The sequence below is a fragment of the Vipera ursinii genome, assembly GCF_947247035.1.
Source record: "Vipera ursinii genome assembly, chromosome: 6".
NCBI lineage: Eukaryota > Metazoa > Chordata > Lepidosauria > Squamata > Viperidae > Vipera > Vipera ursinii.
Genome location: NC_139515.1, coordinates 67,612,084 through 67,638,954, shown reverse-complemented (window position 1 = coordinate 67,638,954; position 26,871 = coordinate 67,612,084). Strand labels below are relative to the sequence as shown.

General features: G+C 37.3%; 1 protein-coding gene across 4 annotated transcripts; it reads right to left on the bottom strand.

The window, feature by feature from the left end:
- Positions 1-26,871, bottom strand: APPL2 (adaptor protein, phosphotyrosine interacting with PH domain and leucine zipper 2). Of its 4 annotated transcripts, XM_083366012.1 has the most exons (21): positions 26,538-26,871; positions 23,237-23,335; positions 20,872-20,931; positions 20,038-20,109; positions 16,680-16,767; positions 15,411-15,452; positions 15,261-15,319; positions 14,751-14,897; positions 13,852-13,934; positions 13,006-13,161; positions 12,024-12,212; positions 10,507-10,549; positions 10,333-10,389; positions 10,120-10,208; positions 9,631-9,789; positions 9,467-9,519; positions 7,097-7,271; positions 6,515-6,551; positions 6,285-6,425; positions 4,710-4,757; positions 1-3,337 (listed from the first exon to the last, which is right to left on the bottom strand). In XM_083366012.1, the coding sequence occupies exons 1-21, from the start codon at positions 26,589-26,591 to the stop codon at positions 3,209-3,211; spliced, it is 1,980 nt and encodes a 659-aa protein (XP_083222138.1). In that variant the 5' UTR covers positions 26,592-26,871; the 3' UTR covers positions 1-3,208. The 4 variants fall into 4 exon arrangements, with proteins under 4 accessions (XP_083222138.1, XP_083222136.1, XP_083222137.1 ...); XM_083366010.1 differs by having other exon boundaries at positions 9,467-9,789; XM_083366011.1 differs by having other exon boundaries at positions 9,467-9,789; positions 15,411-15,449.

Below are 26,871 nucleotides of genomic sequence, written 5' to 3'. Positions count from 1 at the left end.
TGACTATATCTATAGTGGGTGTGCCAACGCTTGCTGCTTGCGCTCATCTTAACATTAATGCTGTTGCGTGTAATTTGGCAAAAACAATGCTACTTCTATAGCTATTTCAGCAATCAACCACCAGCTGCAAGCTTTGTGAAAGGCTATTTTACAAAATCGCGCTGCTATTGATTATTTACTTCTGCGCCAGCATTTGGGTTGTGAAAGTTTCGAAGGAATGTGTTGTTTCAACCTTTCAGATGAATCACAAACCATCCAGCACCAGCTCAATACTTTACACAATTTGGCCTCTGATTTGAAAATTGATACTTTAGGATCTTGGTGGGAAAGCCTTTGGGCTTGGCTGCCCACAGGTTTATTAGGAAATTTTGATTGGTGGGTGCTGTTTTGTTCAGTGTCTTCCTTCCTTTTGCAATATATGCATCACAGCTTTTCACCCTAAACCCCCTACCACACTGCAATTGCAAGGATATTCCTCTCCTGATTATGACCCTTTCACTAACCCCTTTTATAATACCTTGTCTAACAAAAAAGAGTGAGATGTAGAGATAGAGGTCATATAAAGGTTACGTAGGGGCTGTGTGCAGCAAACCGCCATGCCTTCAGTACCTGTTTACCTCCTGTCTATGAGCTCACCCTAATTAGCACCACCAGGCACTGCCAGGAACCATCAAGATATGTGAGACTCTACCCTGGCTGGGATGTTCTTAAAGATTGACAAGGAGAATACACCAATAACGATGCTGTTGCTTTATGCTTTTTGCTGCTTGTTAAAACTGTATAAAAGTAATAAACTCTGCATAAGCACAGACATTGGGACACCCTGCTATGATTCGTTTCTGAATCCAACATGGAGACAGTAGCTATGGCATCTTCTCCATGTATTTTATTTACAAAAGAATGCCACAGACAGATTTTTCTCTTTCAAATTCTTAATCTTTATTTGTAAGGAATCTTTATTTTCTGTGAAATACATAATTGAACACAAATGTCTAGGTCACTTCCAGTAAAGGTTCTCTTAACTGTTACATGGTCGTCCAAAATAAAATCACAAGGCCTACCAGGAGCGATAGGGATTGACTCAGCAAAGCCATGAATATTTTGTACATTTGTATGTTTGAGCTTTTGCCAAAGTTACTGAAGGAGATCCTGTTGTCATTGAGTTACTCTGACCTATTCCATCTATGTTCACATTCTCAGGAACGAAAGACAAAATTATAACATGTCTTATTCTAATTTGTTTACAAAAGCAAAATGAAGCAAAACAAAAAACCTGTTACCTCAATACATTCTTGTTTATTCTGTACATAATAATAAATTGAACTTTGGGAAAAATGGATTTGCATATAGTGGTCACAACCCTGGGTTGTTTTGACTTCTTTGCTGTATCTTTAATGAGAACCAGGTTTACCAATGTAGATACTTCAATCTACAGCTAAACCAGAACGCTAAAACTGATTTATATTTCATAAGGCTAACTGAAATATATTCTATAGTAAGTTTTGAAATAAATTTCATTTAGAAATGTGCCCCACATTCTTTCTAGTGGATAACAAAAAGTGAAGTATACTTGTTTAAATATAATCATTGTCAGTCAGTTCTAATAGTTCTTCATTTCTGGTTTGATCACTACTAAGATACGTGTGTGTGGAATCTCTACAATACACAGTAATACTACTAGGCAAATTAAGAGGGTACCTTCTGTTTCAATTTCTAGAGCAGCCAAAATATGATCCGTTTCTATTTCACTGCATATAGTTCATATCAACTAGATTGGATGTTAATATTAACATGGGAACAGCTTCAGCTAATATAAACTTATTGCACTTAAATGATTTAATCTACTTATATCTATCGTACTAATTAGAACAATTTTGAATATCATTAATACAGAAAACTTCGGTACAATAATACACTTTCAGAATCTCTATTGGCATTTTTCTAGTCTTCTAGTTTAAAAATCTTAAGATGTTACTAAATCATAACATGTCCTGTACTATAATTTACATAACTGAACCCCTTTCTCATATATTTTTCAGGCTCTTACTTTAGCCATTATTGCTGAAACTGTTGTATTGCAAGCTGTGGACCTTGTTTTAACATTCAAACAATTAAAGTTAGATAAAATTCTTCATGAGATCCAGCTATCATTGTAATTTATTTACAGTGCTTTTAATTTAATTTAAAAGCTGCCAAAGCAGATATATCCAAATTTGTGCTGGCTCCACGAGGAAGAATGTCAAATAAAGAAGATAGTTAGTATAAGCATTGCTGTGCCCAGCTTGATCTTCTTTCTGAAGAAACTGCTTTTCCCAGGGTAGTGTGAAAGTGCTTCTGGTGCTGCTTATATCTAGGTTTGAAGAAATTGTTTTGTTTGAGGAATGGAGTCCATCTTCTATCAAATTTGTAAACTCGTGTGAAAGTAGGAAAGCCGTTATCTTGTCTTACAGAACAGTGCAAAAATGGTAGCCAACAGGCTTATTTGAATAGCAGTGATAACCACTCATCTTTTCTTCAGCCTTGATAAATGATTAATAATAGCTCTAACTTGCTTTCTGGTCCATCTATTTTCTATTCGCTTGAGTTTTTTGTTTTACATTATCACAAATTAGGCACTTAATTTTGAAAGCTTAACTCAGATAAAAATATAAAAATAAATATTAGTAGAAACTGTTATTGAATATCTTTCTAAATAGCCTAGTTTAAAATAGCTTTCCCATTACTTTTCAAAGAGGTATGCAAATAGGAGCAAATAAAGTATTTATCACTGAGATTATATTCCAAACACTTCAATTCTTCTACTTATTTCAATTAAGATACAAAATATTAGTTTGTCTGTGAAGTGCCTCTGTATTTTATTCCAGACTTTCAGAAACTTTGTGGCCTGTGCAATTCCTTCCTCTCTACTATAGCTAGTAGAATTATGTGAAATAGGTGTGTATTTATTTATAAATTTTGTGAATGCATGTTCATAAGGAATTAATTCTTTGCTGGTGGTAGTGATGACTTTGTGGTCCTCCCATCAGTATCAAAATGGTATGGTACTGAGGAAGAATTTTAAAAAGACTGTCAGTTTTCTATACCAAAAATTTGGATCAAGTTCTCATCTCTTGGTGTTTCTTTTAGCCCATCTATGTTGGACCACAGCTGAGAGCACAGGGCATTTTCTCTTATGGGCACCATCATCTCCACTGAGAGAAATTACAAGTTATGCTTCTGACTCCTGTCCTTCACCATGTACAACATTGTCTTCTTCTGATTGGTCATTCAGTAACTTGAATTTTCCATCATTAGTCAGAGGCATGGATGATATTAATTGAGCTAGAGCTTTTGGATCCTATAATTAAAATGACAAATGAAAATTATTCAAGGCAAATAAAATATAATTTCATGAATGTCTTTTCAAAAAGCAGCCTATAAATCAAGATGCAGTTTCCTTACTGTTGTGTTCCCAAACCAGATCAGCCCCTAAAAGCCCTTGCTATTTATAACTGCAGTGACGTTTTCTCAAAAGTTCTCATAAGGTACTGTATATCTTAACAATTCACATGGCTAGAAAAACTTTTGTTAATCATCTTAAAAACACTGTAAACTGACTTCATATTTTTACTTTCCTGAAGTCAGCTTTCAGTTGACATTTTTAATTCCAACTGAAATAATATCTAGAACCATTTTCATTATATTGGAATCCTTTTGTAGTTTTAATGATAATACGATTCTATTAGATGATGGAGAAACAAGACTATTTTGGGTATTCCCACAAAACAGCTTCCAAAGTTAGTGACATAAATACCTGCTTGTCAGAAGACAAAATGATAAGAACATATCCTGCAATTCTTGGTTTATGCTCAGGTGGGTGTGTAAAACTATAATCTCCAAACAAAATACTGGATTCCAGTCATGTTTAATGTATAATTTCTAAAGAAACCCCCACACACACACACATTTTAGTCAATTTTTCACTTCTGGCAACTGCTTTGACTAAACTGCCTTTAGTTTTCTTGACATAATTTTAGAATGATTTACCATTGCATACTTCCTAGAGCTGAGAGAAGAGAAAGTAGCTACCCAAGGCCACCCAGTTGGCTTTGTACCTAAGGTAAGATTAGAACCTATGGTCTCTCAGTTTCTAGAATGAAACCTTAACCACAAAACAAAACTGACTCTTCCAAGAAAAAAACAACCCAGTCCTAAAATTCATGTTGAAAGCTGTTGTTATATCAAGCAAATAGGGGGGGAAGCAAATAGACAACCCAAGAACTTGTCAAAGCTTATTTCTTTGACCTTGTATTGACCTTCACTATCCTTCATTATCAAACTCATTTTTTTCCTAATTTATCATCTAATATTCATTCAAAACTCAACATGCTTAAGTTCAGCGGAAGTAGATACTTATCTGTTCAATATCTATAAGCAAATTAGATGCTAGTTATCTATATCTGGTTACTGGCTGAAGGACTCCCTAAACATATCACATGTACAATATACACTATACAACACACTGAAATCACTTAATTCAATACCAAGAGTTGTTATTTAGTAACTAAGTTTATGGAATTTACTGTATAGAATTAGCTTCAGATCACATCCTCTTAATTCTAAAGTAAAGATGATTTGTTTGAATTCTGTGTAGTCATAACAATAAATACCAGAAAATCAAAAGCAAGATTTAATTCAGAGGATAAGGAATATGAGGTTAAATATATTACCTTTCGAGCCTCAATGATTTCCTTCCCCAGATTTATTGCATAGCAAATCTACAGAAAAAACAGAAGCTGCCTTAGTATCACTTACATTTTTTTCTTGATTATACTACCTATTTAAAACTGCAGATAAATGGACAAAGCTCAGTATTTCCTGAATAATTTCTCCTATCACTGGATCTGGATTACAGGTTCAGAAATCGTGGCAACATTCCCAATAATAAAATTAAGACCACCAAACAGCCTGTGAAAGCTTTACAATAACCATTTATGACAAGGAAAGATGGTTCCGACCGTTACTGAAGCAACAGTTTTCTGGCACTGGCAGAAGTTTAGAACAAATGTTCACTTCCAACTAGTTGTCAGGCACTAGCCATATAACTGTCCAGATACTGACTATAATGCTCATAATATAATTAGCTATGACTAAAGGAAATTGTAATCCAACAACCTGTATAAGGAAACACAAACCATACTCCTTTCTATGGTACTGCTGCTCTAATTCCAAGCATAGGTTGGAATTAACAAATGAAATTCTATCAATGGGTCATTTTAAATGGATACCATAAGCAGAAGAAAACATTCCATTTCAAGGCCAGTCACACTCTCAGCCTCACAAAGTTGTGGGGGAAATAGGGGGAACGAACGTGTGTTGGGTATGTTCGCTGCCTTGAGTTATTTGTAAAAAAAATAAAAGCAGGCTACAAATAAACTGTTTGCTGCCTTGAGTTATTTTTAAAAATAATAAAGGCAGGAAAAAAATAAACTTTCTTGAACTGAAATAAGCCCATTATATCAAGGTTACTGGTACTCCTTGACTTACAACTACTACTGGACCAGAATTTCAATTGTTAAGCAGGTCAGCATGTAACTAGACCTAATTTTGTGACCATTTTACCGTGGCCATTAAGTGAATTGATGTGATCATTAAGCGAATCTGGCACCCCCCCATTGACTTTGCTTATTGGAAGCTAGCTGGGAAGATCAAAGGCAAAGTCAGTGGGGGATGATTGTGATGATAAAATACTGCAACCATTGTAAATGTGAGCCAACTGCCATGTGCCGAAATCATGAGCACAAGACAGGAGAGGGTGCAACTTTTATAACTTCAAGGATGGGATCTAAGTCACTTTTTCCAGCACCAACATAACTTCAAACCATAGTTAAATTATCATAAGTTACGGTCTATGGGTATCAAAGAGGACATGTTAGTTTGAAGGCTACATTAGATTTTGTGCACTATAATTTGAAAGTGGGCAAGATCAGGACCAATTTTGGGATGAATCAGATTATTTGAAGAGTTAATGAGCTGTTGGGAAGCTTAAGAATTGGAACTCCACAAAAAAAATAAAACTGGAAATAAATCTCTCAAAATATTTGGCCCAATCCATTCTGAGGGTTGCAAAAGAGGTGCTGCCTAGTTACCCATTCTATAGTCTTATAATGAACTTGCTACTATTGCTGTTTTTATCTGATTGCATTTTACAAAACAATTGGGTCATTAGCTCATAACATTGCATTTCACTGAAGAAAGCAGTTACATGTATGAATTCTAATTATATAACAAAGTGCTTTCCATACCTTTTCGCCTTCGGTGTTACTCTCAAACACATAAGCACTCATGCCCTCTTCACCTGGCAATTCAGAGGCACAAACCACAAACCCAAACAGCCTCTTGTTTTCCTTGTGAGCAGCAAACTGTGTCACATTGGCTAGTTCAAACTGAAAAAGAAAGTGAAAATAATATAAATTTACCTAAATTCTCAGGGAGTGCAATTTTTCTGTAGTGATAAAAGAAAGCATGTGCTTACATTTGATCTTGTAACTTGTGTTTGAGGATCTATCAATCTGTTAATGGAAAAAAATATGTTCAAGTTTAAAAGGCAATAAACTCCATCATGACCATAGACTGAATCCAGAGCAAACCTCCTATGAACAAAACAATTGTTGATGAAGTTGAAACTCCTGCCAATAAGGGATGGGGCATGGCATCTCCCTTCCCTTTCCAGGGCCCTGAAGAAGAGCGATCAATAACTACCACTCGTGAAGGCTAGCAATGCCTTCATCATCAGTAGCTTTTTTCACTACTTACAGCTTGGGATGCACAAGACTGTGACTAGTTGAGTAATGAAAAGTATCAAGATGATTTGACTACACATGCCTTTGACCTAGCAAAGCTCTTAGTTTTTAGCTCCTCCCACACATTTGTTGAAGGACCAACCCTGGAGCAGATGTGCATCACATAACAAAATCTGCCTCCTCTCCCTAATGTTTTTTCTGTGACTGTGATTCCATTCCTATAATCACTTTACAACTAAAACCACAGAGAGAGCACAAAACTAAAAGAGGGAAAGTTAAATGGGAATGGATCAGAGAAGGCAAACTTTGCTTACTTCAGGTCATTGCTGGTGACCAAGAGATGGGATTCAGTTGTACGGAAAATGTTATGAATGGCCCGAGCTGCCAACACCTGTCGCATTGCTTCATAGATCACCTCCACTGTGTGGTCAGATCTGACAGCCATAGAGCCCAAAAACCGAACCACAAACATGTGCTGCAGGAGTGAATCTGGGGGTTGTGGGGCAGCAGTAGGGAGGAGAGAAATGGAAGGAAATCTGTTTATATTGCCTTTCAACATAAGAATTTTCTTTAGTAGATTGCTGAAAAAAAATATTACTTCAAAGAGAAGTCTCCCCATCTGCAATATATTTCAAATCTCAGTTCACATAGATCAGGGGTCTTCAAACTTGGCCCTTTTATGACTTGTGGACTTCAACTCCCAGAATTCCTCAGCCAGCTGTGCTGGCTGAGGAATTCTGGGAGTTGAAGTCCACAAGTCATAAAAGGGCCAAGTTTGAAGATCCCTGACATAGGTGATCAAGCAGTGATATATACTTTAAAACATATAATATCAAGGCTACATCCATTTTGCTCATGGAGGGCTGGCTTTCCTTTTGGGGTAATATGCCAGGTGCTATACACTGATGAAATATGGGCAAGAACCAAAGCAGGCAGGAGCAGCACTTCCTGTCTATTACAGGTGGTCCTTGTTTAGCAATCACAATCAGGACTGGCAACTTGGTCTCTAAGTGAAGTGGCCACTAAGAAACGGCCACTGTGCTTATCATCTGATTTTAGCTTTCCTTTGCTTTACAGTGCTATGACAGTCATAAATGTGAGGATTGGTTGCAAAGTTACTTTTTCATCACCACTGTAACTATGAACAGTTGCTAAATGAGTCCATTGATAAAAGAGGACTATATAAGAGGTTTTTAAGAAGAGACTGGCCAGCCATTTGCCTGAAATGGTATAGGGTTTCCTGCCTGAGCAGGGGGTTGGACTAGATGACCTCCAAGGTCCCTTCCAACTTTATATATTATTATTTCCTCCTGAATTTCCTTACACACCCTTTCTTCACCCAGCAAGACACTGGGAGAGAGACGGCTTTGACCAGAAGTCTGGTCCGATCATTTACAAAGTGCTTTTGAGATTAACTTGAAAGCTTGCGCATGTATATAAGTTCCAGGTTGTCTCTTCCTATGCAGAGTGCATTCATAAACACTCTTTCAGTGGGGCAGTTCACATACTTGCTTATGAACTCACATTTGGAGTATGAAATAATTAGCAGCCCCTTGTAATCTGGCTTTGTAAATATGGAATCAATGCAAATGCAGTTTGAGCACAAATGCTGGAGCTTATTTTTATTCATTTCTTTATTATATTTGTATAGCTTGAGAGCTTCCTCCTGGTAGGAAACTACTCTCATCTCCACCCCCAGATTCTTAGCCATATTAGCACTAAAAGTATCCTTTCTCCAATGTTTACTGCTTACCCTCATGGAAACTGGACTTCTCCTTTCCAAGCTACCACAGAAAAAAGTGCAGCAGTGAGGAAAGATGGGGCTGGGCTACAAGTTAATTTTTATACTCTTCTGGTCACCAGCTAAACTCTTCTAATAACTGAGAAATTGTGCAATGAGAATGGTAACTGTGAAAAGTGCCCTCAGTCATTCCATCCATTATTATAAATAAAGCTAATGAATGAAAGGGAAAAAAACTGAATTAAAAAACGTGCGTAGAGAGTGGTACACCATGGGCACACTTAACATGCTTAACTGATACTGGACTCATTCTGCCCACAGAATTTCAAAAATTAAAATCAACCTAGAAAAGACCGCATGTCTCCATCCTATAGAGACCAGAAGCGTTGTTGTTGTTGTTTTTAAAAAAATCCCATTTATATCCCGCCCTTCTCCGAAGACTCAGGGCGGCTTACAATTTAAAGCACAAATCAATGTGCTTAACAATAGCCTTCATTCTATGTATATGCCTGCTTATTAGGGCTTTCTCCCCCCCCCCCAAGCGGCATTATTACAGTCAGCTTAACTGCCCCCAACAATCTGGGTCCTCATTTTACCTACCTTGGAAGGATGGAAGGCTGAGTCAACCTTGAGCCTGGTGGGATGCGAACCTGCACTAATTGCAGGCAGCTGGTGTTACTTAAGGAGGCATTAGCCCACTGCTCCACCAAGGCTTTTTCCAGAAGCATTGTTGAGTTCTGCTTATACATTTTTTAAGCCAAAGGAAATCGTTATTCTGCACATCCCACATTTAACAGCTTTTCGCTTACAGTAGGACAATAAACAGACTACCAGGTGGTTTTAACAGCACAGGCAAAATAGCTTTGTCTCTGAAAGTGGGAGATTAATCTGGATGACTTTGGAACCAAAGCAAAGAGTGATGAACAGCGCTTAGGGTATCTACCTGCTTCATCCTCTTTCTCGCCATCTTCAGATTCTCCAAAAGGGTTGGTGCGTCTGCAACAAAACAGCATTTCTAAAAGACCATTTTCCAATACTAAGAGAAAAGTAAAAAAAAAGAAAAAAATAGAGCTCCTTGCCAAAAGAAAGATTGTTGGCAGCTTGTACCTTCCACCCCTGTGCTGATCTAGGAACTCTGTTGCAGGAAGCACAATGTCAAACTGAATGGGAGTTCCAGGTGCAATTAACTCGGTGGGGACGACAGCATCAGCAGACTCCTCAGGGACTGTCTGGTCATTCAGAATATCCATGTTCTTCCCCTCCTGGCTAAAGGAAAAGAGAAGAGAAGGGGGACATTTGAAATATGCAGTTAAAAAGCACAATGGATTATTATGAATGGGAAAATCCATTAAAAATAACTAAGGTATCATCTTTCATGTATTTTACTAGTTTCAAAGAATGAATGAGGAAGAATAAGTTGAAGAAGCAGAGAGTCTCTTCTAAGGAAGTTCTTCACTTCATAACTAGAACAGGAAATGCAGGATTAAATATTCCACCAGGACAGAATTCTCTGCTTACACTAAAATTGCATGTTAGGGAAAAGGCAGCTTTATTTTCAGTGGGGAAGAACAAACCCCAAGGCAAATATGAAAGTACCTGGAAGAATGACTAGCTTGCTTCTTCTCAAAGCTCATGATTGGGGTCACAGCTTGCAGTGCTGTCTGATTTAACCTAATGGCAACTGCCTGAAGTAAAACAGAGATGCATCCTTGAGTAATACTGTTTAAAGTTCTTGCATTAACACAGAATCATAAGTAAATATATCTTATAAGACAATACATTTGAAAAAAAAATTTAAAACACGCTCACTTCTGGGTTGTCAGTCAGATAGATCTGTCGTGAAATGTTGTTGATTGCGCTTATCCACTGTAACAACAAAGCAAACATTTAAAATAAGGCATCTGGATATTCTTGAATTCTTAACTGGTAGAATTGATTTTATCTAACAAATTAAAGTCTTCCATTCACAGTGAACTGTTTTACCTCCTCATATTCCTTTTTGCTTTCTGCCTGGAGGGTTATGCCTCTAAAAAAAATACACAGCCATTAGTATTATTTTCCTGGATTATCACATACATATCATTCATGCTCAAGACTGCATGAATGAAAAATACAACACAGTAATACAATTTTGTGATCCAAAAGTTTGAATTTGCAGAATATTAATGTTGTGGCCTTAGAAATCAAAACAATCAAAATGTTTTTGATTAAACATTCTAGACCAAAGGCCTAATGAGGACCCAGATTGTTGGGGGCAATAAGCTGACTTTGTAAAAATGCCGCTTGGGGGGCGCGCGAAAGCCCTAATAAGCAGGCATATACATAGAATGAAGGCTACTGCTAAGCACATTTGATTTGTGCTTCTTAGATTGTAAGCCGCCCTGAGTCTTCCGAGAAGGGTGGGATATAAATGGGATTAAAATAAAATAAAATAAAATAAAATAATGTGTAGGCCTCGAAACTCTTAAAATTGCAAAAAAAAAGCCATTTTAGAATTTTGTGCTTGATGTATAGATACAAGGTTATTTGTATTTGCTGAAAAATGTTTGTGCGCCTTCAAGTCAGTACTGACTCCTGGTAAATTGTCTGGATAAATCCCTGGAGTTTTCTTGTCAAGATTTCAGAAGTGGTGCTTGTGGTGCTAGGCCTGAGAGAGAATGACTGGCCAAACCTACCCAGCTAGCTTTGTGCCTAAGGAGGGACTAGAACTCAGTCTCCAGTTTCTAGGCTGCAGCCTTAACTGCCTTAACCAAATTGACTCTCATCTGGTGAAATAGTATAATAATGGCCTTAATTATTATACGATGCCTGTATTGTTCTTTCTTAGAATCTGACAACAGTAACCTTCTTAAATTTCTATACTGCTAAGTTACAAATGTTGTTCCTGGTGACTTACATTCAACAGGGAGGGCACTAAACTCACGAGAACTTTATTTTATTTATTTTTATTTTAATCCCATTTATATCCCGCCCTTCTCCGAGACTCAGGGTGTCTTACAATCTAAGCACAAATCAATGTGCTTAGCAATAGCCTTCATTCTATGTATATGCCTGCTTATTAGGGCTTTCGGGGCCCCCCAATCAGCATTATTACAAAGTCAGCTTATTGCCCCCAACAATCTGGGTCCTCATTTTACCTACCTCGGAAGGATGGAAGGCTGAGTCAACCTTGAGCCTGGTGGGACTCGAACCTGCACTAATTGCAGGCAGCTGGTGTTACTTAAGGAGGCATTAGCCCACTGCTCCACCAAGGCTCTAATAATATGGGGAAGTAACTGAAAAAAATTGCTGTAGTCCCTGACCCTTGGCTTCTTTAAACTGGAAAGCCATGTATAATGCCAAAACTATTTTTACAGTAACTCCCATATAATTCAGAAAAAACTTGATTTAGATTAAATGGAGGAAATAAAGCAGCTCAGTTAATGCAGCCTCGTCAATATTTACAAAGCTTTCCTTCTAGCAGATGCCTTGATTCCCAGCAGAAAGCCTGACCCACATACGGTTTTCCAGTCGGAGTCGTGATCTGGAAGCAGTAACGTCGGTCTTCACAATCAATTGCCATTACAGAGCAGTTGTCCAAATCTTGAATCAATCCACCAGCTACTGCACCCCTGAGCTGGCACATCAAGTTTCCACCCTGAGTGAAGAAATACAGCCTGTCCCATGTGGTTGTCACAAGGCCCGTTTTGCTGCAAAATATATATATATATACCATTTCAAGATTTTAAAAAATAATACTGGAACATATTTGCCAAATTCATTCCAACAAGCCCGTCTGACTGTCTTCAGCACATGGATTTTTAAGACTATATTTTGTTATGGCTATATCACTATATCCTAGTTTTATTTACTTTCAGGTGCTGGATTTTATAACACTGCTATATTGGAGAGTCAGGGCTCATTGTCTGAAATGTCCAGATCAGTAATCTAACTATACAGTTACTAAATATGGCTGGACAAGCAGAGACTGTTACGTTTACCACCATTAGATGCATCCCACAAATGGAATTGATATTTGCAATGTCTAAAGCATATCTAGATATTAATAAGCTTCTATAAGCAGAGGCTAATTGTTGTGTACAGGAAAAAAAGTAATAGTTGCTGTTTTTCCCAGCTCCTCTCCGTGTTGAAGCCTACTGTGTATGTACCTTTAAAAAGTCCCTCATATATGCCTATATGTATGGACCTTTAAAAAGTCCCTCATATATGCCTATATGTATGGACCTTTAAAAAGTCCCTCATATATGCCTATATGCATATCTGGATTCCTATGCACTTTAATTACTAGTGCATTTTTCCATAGTACAAGAAGCATCTTATCACCCTTTAAGATTCAAAGCAAATGTAAAAAATGGTGTTTCATTTATTTTTAGCACTCTTATTGGTCCGAATTAGGTAGGAGTACTGATAATTCCCCCCCCCCCAAAGCTGAAATGACCAATTTACCAAGATAAATAAAACATTACTGAGCTTCCACATTACTTTCTAAGGTTAAGGTAGCCTGCTTTCTGGATAAGGTTTTTGTTGATGACAGGAGAAGCATCAAAATCGGGCGTATATACTGATTCACCAACTGAAAGCAGATCTTGCTGAGATACCCGCATTGCTTCAACTTCAGCATCTGATTCTTCTTGGATGCTGAAATACATAAATAAAATTAAAGCACTTCACCATCATGCTACTTCTTATGAACTTTTATGTGTGCAATTAATACAACTGGGCATTAACGATTATTTATAAATATGTTTTTCATAAACACTTAAGAGCTACAAACCAATGTAAAAATGTGCATTTGCAAGTAATTATGAATCACAATGGCAGCATGATTTCATATATATCCTACATGATAAACGTTTTAGGCTGATCATAGCTCCAAATCAGGTACCCTCCAAATCAGGTAAAATGCGGACAACACTTTTTAGAAATCACTTTTGTGATACGTTATGTTGCAGCTTAGCTCTAGGCAAACTATTTTAGTGCCATTTCGTGTATTTAAACGTTGCAGCTCTATAGAGGTGTACCGTGGGAGGTAAAAACAACCACAATTACTTTCAAGATCCCTGATTAGGCAGCATAAATTATATGCCGACATCTTTCAGATGTATGGAGTACAAGTATTATTATCACAAGCCAGCATGGCCAATTATCAGTTGGATTTCAATATAAGTCACAGCTGAACAAGTCTTCAACTGTATTTTCACATCAAGACAATTCAATCTCCCTTTCTCTCCCTCTCCCTTCTTGCTCATGTAGGTAAGAACAATACAAGCAATGTTTTTCCTCCCTTCCCAAACTGCAAAGCAATGTTAAGCTGGAATATAATGTTACCTCTGCACCATATTTGTAACCGATGTTAAGAAGCCATCCAGTTTTTTTGAAAACATCTCTGCTCCTTTCTTCAAAAAATTAATCTGAAAAGTATAAAAAGGAAGCTGGAATACTACTACTGAAGACTTTGATTAGCAAATGGCTCACTCCAAGGATCTTGAAGCCTTGAGGTGAGAGAACGTACTTTGTATTTTGAGAGATTTTCGTGGATCCTTAGAGAAAAAGGTGGCTTGCTTATTCATAAAATAGTCACCATGGGTATATTTAGTGCAAAACACTTATACAGTTTCTAGATGCCCAACCCTTGGCAGGAGATTCACTCTTAATTTACAGCTTGCTTTTACTCTTCTGGATATCAATGGAGCAATGTGGAATTCAAGGGTATTTTGGACAAATATAATCCTAGAAGCTTTGAAAAATGTAAATGAAAGGATTAAAAAGAATAGGCCAGGTGGGTACCAAGAGAAACACTGTTTATAGGCAAAATATATCATTGAAATTCAGTTTATATGATCTTGAATCCCTTTCTCTCTCTCTCTCTCTCTCTCTCTTTGTGTAAGAAATCATTGCAAGTATCCTCTTTTGTACCATCAATATTCTTCACTTCAGTTAAAACTCGTGGAAATTTCCGCACACAATTTATTTAATAAACATTTGTTTACTTTAAGAGTAGACTATCATTTATACATTTTTATAGTTCACTCAAGAAAATGATCAGAGGTTTGGTTTACAATATTAGGGAACACAGGTGCTTTGAATATAAAGTGGCTGAAATATTAGGAGTTATATCACGCTCAGACATATGAAACACCATTTGCAAATAAGATATTCCACTGTACTATAAAATAATTCACAGCTCCTTTCTTAGCTACAAAACTGTGCTGCTTTCGGCTACATACCTGTGAACGTGCGTATCCTAGCATAGGCTCCATCATCGCAATTCGTTTACGATACTGTAAAGCATTCAAGGCACAGTAATATTGTAATGATGACAGATGCTGTTTCCTTCGGGCACTGGCAACTTCTTTGACAACTTCAGCCTTTAGCTGAACAATAAAATGTTTGTAAAACCCAGACAAGTATCAGCAGTCAGCTTTTTTTTCAACAGAGGCTGAAGAATGCAACATACAACAGATAACATCACATCAAAGTCTATTGAAAGCACTTGGACTATACTGCATATTTTAACAATCAGGACTCTCATTCCGAGAGATGCACCCATCATTTGAAAGGCACATCCAAATAATTCAAACGCTACCATAAATTTTAAGCAATCTTTCCATCACATTTTTATTTCTATGACATAGATGTGTCACATTCAGGTTTCTGCTCACTTGCATTTTTCTACATTTTTCTGTCTAGAATTTGTTTTTTTTTTAAAATAATAATCTAAAACTGGAAACACATACCTTTCCATTCTCTCTCTTTTTGGATAGCCTGCTGTATCTGGCCATGGAGATGTCATGTTCTGAAAGAAAAGGCAACCTCTGAGCCTCACAACTGAAGCTGCACGTGTACCAGGGAATTCTATTAAACCAAAGATAAAATGTGCAACATACCATTGCTTGCAAGACTGAAGAGATCCTTCAAAGTGCTTACTTCTAGGGAGGAAGTAAAGAAGATAAACCAACAATATTTGTATTACATATTTTTTCATATATGTGGATTAAATCCTGGACAGAAATAGAATTCCATCTGCTTTACTTAAAAACCTCTGTACAGTTCTCACCAAATAGTTTTTATTAATCAACCCAAGAAAATCTGGGATGGAAAGCTGCTATTCTTGTAGCATCTTTGTTTTATCACAATTTCTATTTTGAATCCAATGGCCAGAACTCCTTTGGCCAATACAGCAGGAGAATCTGGCAGCCTATCTAGAAATGACTAGGATGGGTAAAAGCCTGAAGGCTGTAGACAAGATCTTATTCCCTTCATTTTTTCCCGTTTTTGTAATGTAACCACACCCACCAGGACTGTCCATCTTATTTTAAAATAAATATGTAGGGGAATGTTCTGGTAAGTTGGACTGTGTTCAATATTGTTATTATTCAATATATTATTCTTGCCTATATCTTTTGAGATTTCTTAAATAAAAAATAGCTTATTTCTTCCCTTTAATTTTCTATTCATATATTCTCTCTGGGACACCATATACAGACAGTCCTCTGGTGCTGGCAACTCTGTTGCTAACTGGCAGGATTGTTAAATGAAACAGCACATAAATGCTCCATTCAGCAACAACAGCAAGATTAAGGGGCTGCCTCTACTTCAACTCACCCCATTCATTTATGTCTCTCTCATCTCTGCCCTTTGGGCAACCCATCTACCCATTGCTGATAGCTGCCCCATCACCCAGCCCTGCCGGCCACTACCCCCACTCCACGTTGCACCACCAGTCAGGTTTGTACACTGGCCTCCTTTTGCATGCCACACTGGTCCTTTTTTAATGAACAGAGGCCCCGGATGTGGCTCAAATGGAAGCCCTCAGCAGAACATAAGCACAGACCCTCAAAGGGGTGCAACTGCAACAGAGACCCTGGCTGGACTGACACAAATAAGGTGCATTTGTGGCAAGTGCACTGGACTGCTCAGTAGGGGCCAGCTGGCAACAACATGTAGGCGGATGGCCAAAAGGGGGTTGTAAATGAGGGCAGGAACAAATTTTGTTCATGTGACCATCTGGGGCTTCAAGGACCAGTCGTAAGTCCCTTTGTTCAGCACTTTCATAACTTATGGTCACTGAAATGATGGACGTTAAATGAGGACTATCTCATGAGAAGACAGCCTGTGGAAATTCCCAACCAGGAAGAAGCATTTCAATTATTTACCTGTAAGATCTTTCTCACGAAACTGGATGACAGGGAGAACCATTGTATCTGCAAGCTGTTTTGCCAGTTCAGTGTGTAAAACATTAAGCTGAAAAACAGGAAAGCAATGATACTATCTTGGTACTACAACCCTGGAAATATCTCTCAGCCTCAATTTCAACTCTAGATAATAAACATAATAAAGCTGATATAAGCAAAGGAAATTAGAGAAAAGAAGAAAAAATTGACACTGGATTGAAGAAAACCAACATTATTTCTATACAGCCAGATTGGAATCCCGCCTAATATATATAAAATACATTTAAATATATTAGAAGAATATTTATCTTCAAAATCATTTTGTATGTATTCACATCTCGGCAATCTCCTGATCTATCTATGCATACAGTAATTCTTCTAAATTCTGAATCTCTTAATATGGAATTATCAACTTTCTAATGTAGAATAGTTAAATATTGAACTTTATTACTATTAATCTCCATTATAATTGCAGGGACTAAATGACTGACAGTCAGATGCCTTTTTAGCTGTCAAGTCCTATCTCTTGTTCACTGTAGGAAACCTTCAAAAATAAATCAGCCTCAATAAGAAGTTAGTAGCCTGATGGTTTTTTGTGTGGAATATCTTTTGATCAATAAAAGAGTACTTAAAGTGCATCTGTTTTGATGAATAGTATTGGGGAGGGCAAGGGGGGAAGAAAGGAAGAAAAATTAACCAGAGTCTTAAAACTTTCCTTAAGGACTCATCCATGCTTGGTTTACAGAATAAGTTATGTCTAAAAAGCAGATCCCAGCAGATTATCTTCATCTATAGAAAAAAAGTTTCTGCAGTGAACTTTCAAATGTAAATGATTTCACTACATCTCTTCTTCAGTTTATATTTACACATAGTCCTTGACTTACAAGCACTCGTGTACTGACCATTCTAAGTTACAATGGCACTGGAAAAAGTGACTTATGACTGGCTTTCACACTTACGAACACTGCAGCATCCCCCCTAGTCACATGATCAAAATTTAGGCACTTGGCAACTGGCATGTATTTATGACAGTTGCATTGTTCTGGGATCATGTGATCACCATTTGTAACCTTCCCAAACAGCTTCTGTCAAGCAAAATCAATGGGGGAAGCCAGATTCACTTAACAAACACATGATTCATTTAGTAACTAAAGTGATTCACTTAGCAACTGTTGTAAATTGAGGATTACCTGTATATGTATTCCCATATTAATGTTTGCATTCTAAAGATGTGTTGATTTTGTTCCTTGTTAGCATTTTGATGATTTACTATTTGTGTTTATAAAACAGGGGAAAATGTGATTCTCATGAGGAAATGCAGATGGTGCTCCCAATTGTGTAGTGCAACTTTTCTCCAGCCAGCATAAGGATAATTGGAAGCACAACTTAACTCACTCAGAAGGCAGCAGTTTGTAAAGGCTGATCAAGAGAATCTCTCACACTGCAGTTTTCCCACATGCTGTCCAAGTTCAAAATCTGGAATGTCTTATCTGAATTGCCTCTAATGATAAAACTCATCCTATCTTAAAAGTGAATGAAGTTGAACACTGAGGTTATTCCATCAAAAATTCCAAAGGGATTTACTTTACAAAATGCAAGTAAGACTCAAGTCACAAATAACATCTCACTGTATAGCTTCAGTTGAGCAAGAAAGTTTCCATGTTATCAAATGACTGAAGAGTTTACTTAAGGAGAGGCTCTGAAGCAAAATTAACTTGAATGTTTATATTGATTCTGCAAACTTCAGTTTCATTCGCACATCGTATTGCTTTGCCCATGTAGTTCTTTTATCCAAACCAAACAAATAGCTGTTATGTTTTTCTTTCTTTTCTTTTTCTAGCAGAACACTGTAATATCCAAGGGAGGTTTTTAAACAGTTATTGATTTTCATGTGTGGGCTGATATATAAATACAAGAAGTAGACGTAAGGTATGATTCATCATCATTAACAAACACAAGGGCTACTAAATGGTTTACGCTGTGGGAAAGGGAGAGCATCTGGAGAAGAACACAGAAACTTTCTTTGAAGACCTACCAGTATTACATATTTGACAAACCCCTTGCCACATTTTAGCCCCAGGATACCACTGTTAAGCATCCTGTTAAAAAGATGGACAGGATAATGGACTCTTCAACAAAAACTATTTTGTACTTGAATTCTCACAAGTGCTGATACGTTTTGTCTATAGTGCTTTTGTGTATGCATAGTCATACATAGAACTGAGCTATTAAAAGAGATGAATTTTCTCTCTCCAAGATATGAAAAAAAGCCACTGGCTTCTTTTTTCCAGAATGTTTTTTTTTCTTTCTTAATCTAGCTTACACTAGGTTGGATTTCCTAGTGGTCTCCCAACCAAGTACTAATCAGGCTCAACTCTCCGAGGCTTAACCAAGTCAGCTACATAAAGCAGAGATTAAAGAATTCTCCCTTCTCTCCCCAAATGCAAATCTCAAGACTGTTTAAGACAAATTGCAAAGAGCTAATGCTCTACAAAAGTTACTATTGTTTTAGTGATGAGTAGTTCACAGAATTGTGGATTTTGGTTGAGTGTGATTAAACAATGGAAACCATACGTAAAAAGGATGTGAAATCCCTAAGAGAAAACAAGTTTGGAATAATGAAGTTGTTTGAGATCAAGCCAAAGTGGAAGATATAGCAGAAACCAACTTGCTAGAAAATGCAAAAATTCCCTGTCTGCCTCTGAAAAATTGTGGACTGTAATAAAAATTGTATAGGGATGATATTAGAACATCTGAGGATAAGGAGATGGCAAAAAGTCTATGAACACGAGTGGGAAAATTCATTAGATTATGACATTTAGGCTCCTGGGATTTTGAAGTTCAACAGTAATTGGAAGGCTACAGGTATTTTATTCCTGCCTTACAATGTGAGAACTCGGAAATGGTTTTACTGCATTTGGGCAATGATGAGAATATTAAGTGCAAACTGCAAAAAATAAGCACTTTACAGATTAACACATTTATTAAAGCTCAGGTTTTCTTCATAAATACTATCTTCGTGAACTAATTCTCACCTTTCACATGCCAATGGGTACAAATAGAAAAACTCAATAACCTCCAGAGTATTTTATGCACTAGTAAATAATAATAGTAACAGTGATAATAGTAAACCTATTGCACTCAATGTCACCATCCTGAACTAAAAACTGTTAAAGGCTTTCATAAGACTCTTCATAGAAAAGCAGAATGACTCCTTTTTATTATATCAGCTGCAGTCATTTCTGATCCACACCATGCATTAACTGCTCTTTTTTTCTAGCATCCTTATGTCCTAATGAGGAGAGCGAAAGAGAGAAAATCAAGTTATAATTTGGATTACCTCATCCACAATTTTTGAGAAGGACTGAAGGGTAGATATCATTTCTTCATCTCCTTTCCCCAAGGCAAAATTCTGTAAGTTAACAAGAATTAATGGCAGCACTTAATCTGAGAAGGAAATGAGAACGAGTCTAAGAAGGCTCAGCTCACGTTTAGCTCAATAATAAGTATTTTACTCAGCAAGATTAAGATTAAGATTGTGAGCCAAGGAGAAAAAAGAGCCAGCCTCTCGTTATTTATAATCCAAAGCGATAGAAACTCTACCCCAATCATAGATTACAATCTCACTGCACTAACCTTCTGCAAATTTCTGCAAAATAGCAGTGTGAGTCACTTACATATAGGCTTTCTAACATTTTTAAAGTTTCCTACCAATATGACGCACTGATAGAAATGCCAACAAAATCTTTCTCAACATCAGTGGGGCATATATACCTCCCAGGGTATCTAAAAAGGGGTGCAAAGAGTCAAGATAGGTAGGTTTGAAGCTGTACCCATTTTAAAGGTTCTATTGTGTGGCTTTTGTTATCATCCTAACATTTTCTACCCTCCCTGAAAACATCTTAGGTACCTCACCACTACTGTGAAGAGAGAAATGATGACAAGTGACACGGTTGTTTGAGTTTTAAGAATCAATTCCATGTGCCATTTCAAATGAAGAAAGCAAGGCCTTAGTAGCTGCCACACCTCTGGCCACCAGAGTATGTCAGAACAAGTTAGTCTCCTTGTAATCTGTGCAGATAATCAAGCAAAATACTAGTGGATGGTTAAACTATGTCTACTTTTCATCTTCCCAGTGTGGAAATTGCTCAGGAAAAGACTGTACTGCACATACCTGTTTTTCATATGCAAGAAGATGCTTGGAAAGCTGTTGTGTTGCTAGGCACATTTCATTCTATAAAGAGAGAATGTGTCTCATTACTGATGCACATAAACACTTAAAGATTTACAATGAAAGGGCTACACAACTTTTTTCCAAAGAAGGACTGGATTTGACTTTTAAATGATTCGCTATATTGCAAAAAGTGGCAGATTGGTCCAAGATGTTGCTCAGGCAATGTCTTTTATTGGATACCATTAAAGAACAGAATTCACATTAAAGTCAACTATTAAAGAAGACTCTATCCAGATATGTAGAGTCAGGACTGGGTAATATTTGGACCCAGAGTCACGTCTGCCTTCAGCCACTGAAGATCCAAAGGAGACTTTGGGTCAGTCACTCTCTCTTAGCCCAACTTGACTTATTGGTGTGGTGAAAAAGATGGGAGGAGCTCCTTTGCTCCTTATCAAAAAGCAGATTATAATTTTAGCAAAGAAACAAATCTCTAGGTATAGCCGAGACTTTAAAAAAATATTATCTAAGACTCCAATTTTTTATTACAGTCACAGGCTTCACCTCAAAGGGGGCTGTTGGTATTTATTCTATTTCTAATCTATATAACAATTATTTCTTAGAAGCATATATCTGGATTGGATGAAGACTGAATGACTTTAGGCTCTTGTATTAAGTTTCTCTCCCCCCAAAAGCAGATTAATAAATTAATCCATTAATCCATACATTACTGGATCTCCTGCAATCTGCTTCCTAAATAAGTAGAAATCTGCAGTGCTCTTTAGCACACTGCTCATTATTAGTTATCTGTTGCAATTTTTACCACACAAATGAGGAAAGATTACAGATAAAATTGTGGTAATAAAAACCCACTGCTGTCACATTTTAGTGCTGCTTTTTTAACATTGTCATTTGCCTGAATTAAATATAATTTAAAACAAATGTTGCTCAACTTCTAAAGAAACTATCTTGAATCTTTAAATTGGAAAGTGGTAACCAATCAGGATTTATACATGACAGGCCTGCTACTGAAGAAAGTGAGAAGACACACTGGTAAGGTCCTCCCAATTATGTAGGAAGAAAAAAGAGGGCAGCATGCAGATAAAACAACATACAAGTTTTCAGCAAAATCACTTTTTTAAAGCCACAACAATCTCATTTCATTTATGTCAATTATTTCAATAAAGCTAATTTTTTATTCTTTTCACAAAATTGCAAGACCAATTAAAACTGCCCTCATGCTGTAGCTGAAATCTATCACAAAATGTTACATGCTTTACAAAGAACAATTGACTTCATCTCTTTTCTCAAATAAGCATTAAGAATATTATGTTGGGCAAAACCACTAACACTCATCTCTGCAGTAATTCAAACTAGGTTAATAAATTGCTTTTCTGATGAAATTAATCTTGAAATAAGATGCAAGTCCACGGAGGTCAGAGAGAGATGCTCCATAAAATGCTGAGCTTCAGATATTCCACCTGGCGTTTTAAGAGTGGTGATGCAACCCACAGCTATACAGTAATTTAAAGAACTCATATGTAAACAATAAGGGTTGGCCTTTGTATACACAGACCAAGGTAAAGAAAATGAAATGGATATGAAAATTTAAAGGGCTCCTTTATTTCTGTAACATCTTTTTCCCATACAATGATCAATAACAGCAAAAGTATTCTTTTACCTCAGAAGATGAAGTTTCTAAAGACCAGATCACATGATGTATAGATTAGGAGTAACAATTTATGTCTTCAAAATATGTTGGCCTACAGCACTGACAATTCCTTGCCAACAGCTATGTTGGGCAGGCTGATGGAAATTGATGTCCAAAATTTCTGGGCCTATTCCCACCCACCCCAGATCAACACTCAACTACAGGTAGTCCTCAACATATGACCACAATTGAGCCCAAAATTTCTGTTGCTAAGTGAGACATTTGCTAAGTTAGTTTTGCCCCATTTAATGACATTTCTTGCCACAGTTGTTAAGTGAATCACTCCAGTTTTTAAGTTAATAACATGGTTGATAAGTGAATTGGCATCCCTGTTGATTTTGCTCGTCAGAAGAACACAAAAGGGGATCACATGACCCTGGGACGCTGCAAAAGTCATAAATATGAGTCAGTTGCCAAGAGTCTGAATTTTGATCACGTGACCATGGAGATGCTGCAATGCAGTGTGAAAAATGGTCCTGTCATTTTTTACAGTGGCATTGTAACTTCCAATGGTCACTAAATGAACTGTTGTAAGTCAAGGACTACCTGTATTAACAGTAGCTGAACTGTAAGAGAAAGTACAAGAAAAAATTAAAAATGTATCTCAGAAAAAGGAAAGGGAAAAAAATCCAATGTATTTCATGGAAACTAACTTACCTGTGCCCCATAGATTCGCTGCATTGCTTGAAGCAGCTGGTTGGTGTACTCTGTGAGTGTTCCAGCATCTTCTTCAAATACGCTCAACAAGGAGCGGGTCTGAAGCATTTAAAAACAAACATAAATGAAATATTGAATAAAAGTATCACTCACTTTTTTCTTCCATTAGCAACACCTTAATTATAAAAAAAATCATTCAACAGAGATACCATCTGCCAAAGATTCTGTGATCCAGCGTTCTGTTCACCTAGTTGTTGACAAGAAGTACACAAGTGGGACATAAGCTTAAGGAGCCAACAATTGTTGTTACTGTACACAGAGCCACTGGTACTAGTGACCACCCCGTAGTCTTTTCTTGTGGAATTAAATCTGGCAGATGTTACCTGTATAGTGAAGGAATAAATTCCACAGTAAAACCACACCATCTACGAAAGACTCCCTCTATTTATTAGATGACCCTGGCTTCTGGCATCATCAGATAGATCAGTGTTTCTCAACCTTGGCCATTTGAAAATATCACTTGAAGATGTCAGCTGTCTGGGGAATTCTGGGCCCACACTTCTTCAAGCAGCCAAGGTTGAGAAACACTGAGATAAATGTTTTGAAAGTGCTGCTTGCATTGGGGAAAATCCCTTGCACAGTCACTTATAAAAGGGAAAGGTGCAAAAAAAGACACAAGCTTGTTTTACATGTTTGTAGGATAATAAATATTTATACCAGATTAGGAATAAATGCTTAAATACATTTCATTGTACTAGGGAAGGTTGTGACCAGGTAACCTATTTAGTTTTAGATGTCTAATATGGGTCACCCCTTCAAACAAAAACTCTAAGGGAGATTTAGGGGCCACTCATACATTCTATTAACCTCAATGAAGAATTACTTCTCCAAATAGATCTAGGCTTAGAAAAGTTTTTTCCCCGGAGAACTGTAAGTGTGGGGGAGTATGGTTTTTATTTCCAAATGTATGTTTATATTATTTCCATTTATATGCTGTAGAAATGCACAGCAGTGTGTACATTACATTGGGTTTACATAATTTAAAATGCAATATCTTAATATTCCATATGCCTATTTGCATTATTTGTATTAGCCCATTACTGAGCACGAAAGGGTAATTTTATCTCTCAACAGGTCACTGCAGGAGAAACCAGAGTAATGGAAAGTGGAATGGAAGCAAAGGTAAACAAACAAAAAATACTTGGAGATTACAGGGTGATAAAAAGGGAATTTTAATCCAAACTCCTGAGGATATCAGATTAGAGGATTATGTAATTTTTAAGGAGGAATATCAGGAAATGCTTCAAATGAAGTTGTTAAGGGAGGAGCCAACATAGTCAGGAGAACAGAGAAAATTCATACAACCATTATGTACTATAAAGACTAATTATGTAGACTTCACCAAATGATTGCTGATAAACTAAAGCATGAAGCCACAGAGTTTATGTTAATACACAGGGCAACCTCAGGGGGAAAAAACATTTGGAGATCTTAGAGGAAGAAGGATTTGATCATATTCTATGTCTGAAACCTGGGCTAAGGGGAAATATTTTGAGAAGTTTCTTCGTTATTCATTGGACAAATGATTTAAAAGGGATCTGAACACTTGTTTATTCAATAAAGTAAGATGACTGATAGAAGTGAAGCAGATGCTGAGGACAGCAGTAAGTTAGATAGTAAGTACATTTAATGATAGTAAACGTTATTTTCTTCCAATTGTAAATATATCATGGTGTATATGGATATTATTGCTTTTGTATAATTTTAACTGCTGTTCACTTTGAATCTGTTCATTTTTTGTTATAGTTAGTATTTAAAAATACTAGTTACTGGAAAACTGACCAAAATAAAAACTGAAATTAGTTTCTGATTAGACCAAAGTATAACATCTTGGATCTCTCAATATGTAGACACAATTATGTGATAGGCCTTTATTATTTTTTCTGGACTGTCTCAATTTCTAAATTACTTCTGTGAACACGCCTTCACTGAAAAATTGTAGCTAAACAACTATATCTAAGAAATCTCCAAATCAAGGAAACATGTGGATTTTATAAATTATAAATAAGCATGAAAGCCCATAACTTCAGCAATTGTGGGAATGCAGGGTTCTAAAAAAATATCCTGTCCATAGTGGCAATTGTTTTATATTTAATTATTGTCCAGTAAGCACCTGCATCCATTTGCATGAGTCACATTATATTGTTTTGTTTGTCAATGAACCAAAAGACTCTTTTGCAATGCTTAACAAAGATCCAAAACCAGAAGAGGGAGAGGGCTGTTTGCTAATAAAGTCATTTGGTCCTTGCTAACAGCAGTTGACTGACCATAAGGATTTACCAAGATCCCCAAATTCACCAGCCTTGAACAATCAATCTTCTCCTTCCACTTTGAATTGTCCTGCATAATTTTTAATTGTGGAGTCTCAATATTTAACCTTAATTCACCCCCTATCATTCCAAACCATTGTTTTTTCCCCCAGCTGCTTTCAGATAGTTATTGTTTTTCTTTCCTGCAAAATTCCTCACTTTTCTTCAGTGACCTAGATTTGTCAAATTGGAGCAAATACACTAATAAAGTTGCAGTACTTGGTGTCTCCACCTCCTCCATCCAAAAACTCATTAATATTTCCAGGGTATACTGCCTCAGTCCTTGTTAACCCTTCCCTACTCCCCTTCCTTTCCAAGTTGTAACCTGAGAAAAGACACATTGCCATAACAGCAACTGCGCGGAAGGTGTGTTTTCACCGTACAGTATCCGGGTGAGCGTTATTTTTATTACGATAGTTAAGAACCCTGCTCTTTTGTATATATTACATCAGGATCCTTAAATACTAAAGATTGGGTTGTCATTATGTGATGCAAAGTACATCTCTGATCGCCAAAGAACTTTGAATATTTTAGTGACAGCACTTGGTCAGTTTAAATGATATTGTTATTCTCTTGGTACCATAAAAATAATAAAATGGAACAGAAGGAAGAAGGCGCGACAATATCATTTGAATAATAGTTGTGAAGACTGCAGTCTTTGCAGAAGGTAATTTTCCTATGCTTGTTGTGAAACGATAAACGCAGTCTCAGATTTGCTTTGATGCGACCATAAACTCTATCCATAAAAACAGGCTCGGCTAAATCACATCTTCCCCGATCATTACCGTCAACCCTTTTTCTCCCTCTACCCCTCCCCGCCCCCGGCCTTGTCCCTCGCCCGGACGGCAGGTAGCTTTTGCACGGAATCTGTTGCGCCATCCCTTCCCAAACCGCCGATCAGGTGCACTGAAGCCTCGTCCGGGATCCGATACCTGCGGACTATCTTGCAGAGCGTCTTCTAGGCGAAGTCTGTCGACGGCGGGCATTGCCTGGCGCTGGAGAGGCGATCGGGAATCACGTAAGCTTGCTCAGCTGCGAAAGCGATGGCCAGGCGCTTTTGCTGACACGTCGGATCTGGACGCTGGGTCGCTTCGCCCAGGAGACCGAATGCGCGAGGAAACCGCCTGCAGAATCCGGAGTCTTTCCGCCGGAGCCTCCTTTTCCTTTTCTTCCACACTAAAATGAAGGGAGAAAGGGGCCAGAGGCGCAGCCCACGAACCCAGGGGTGTGTTAAACAGGTTGTACTCCCGCCTGTTGCATGCCCAG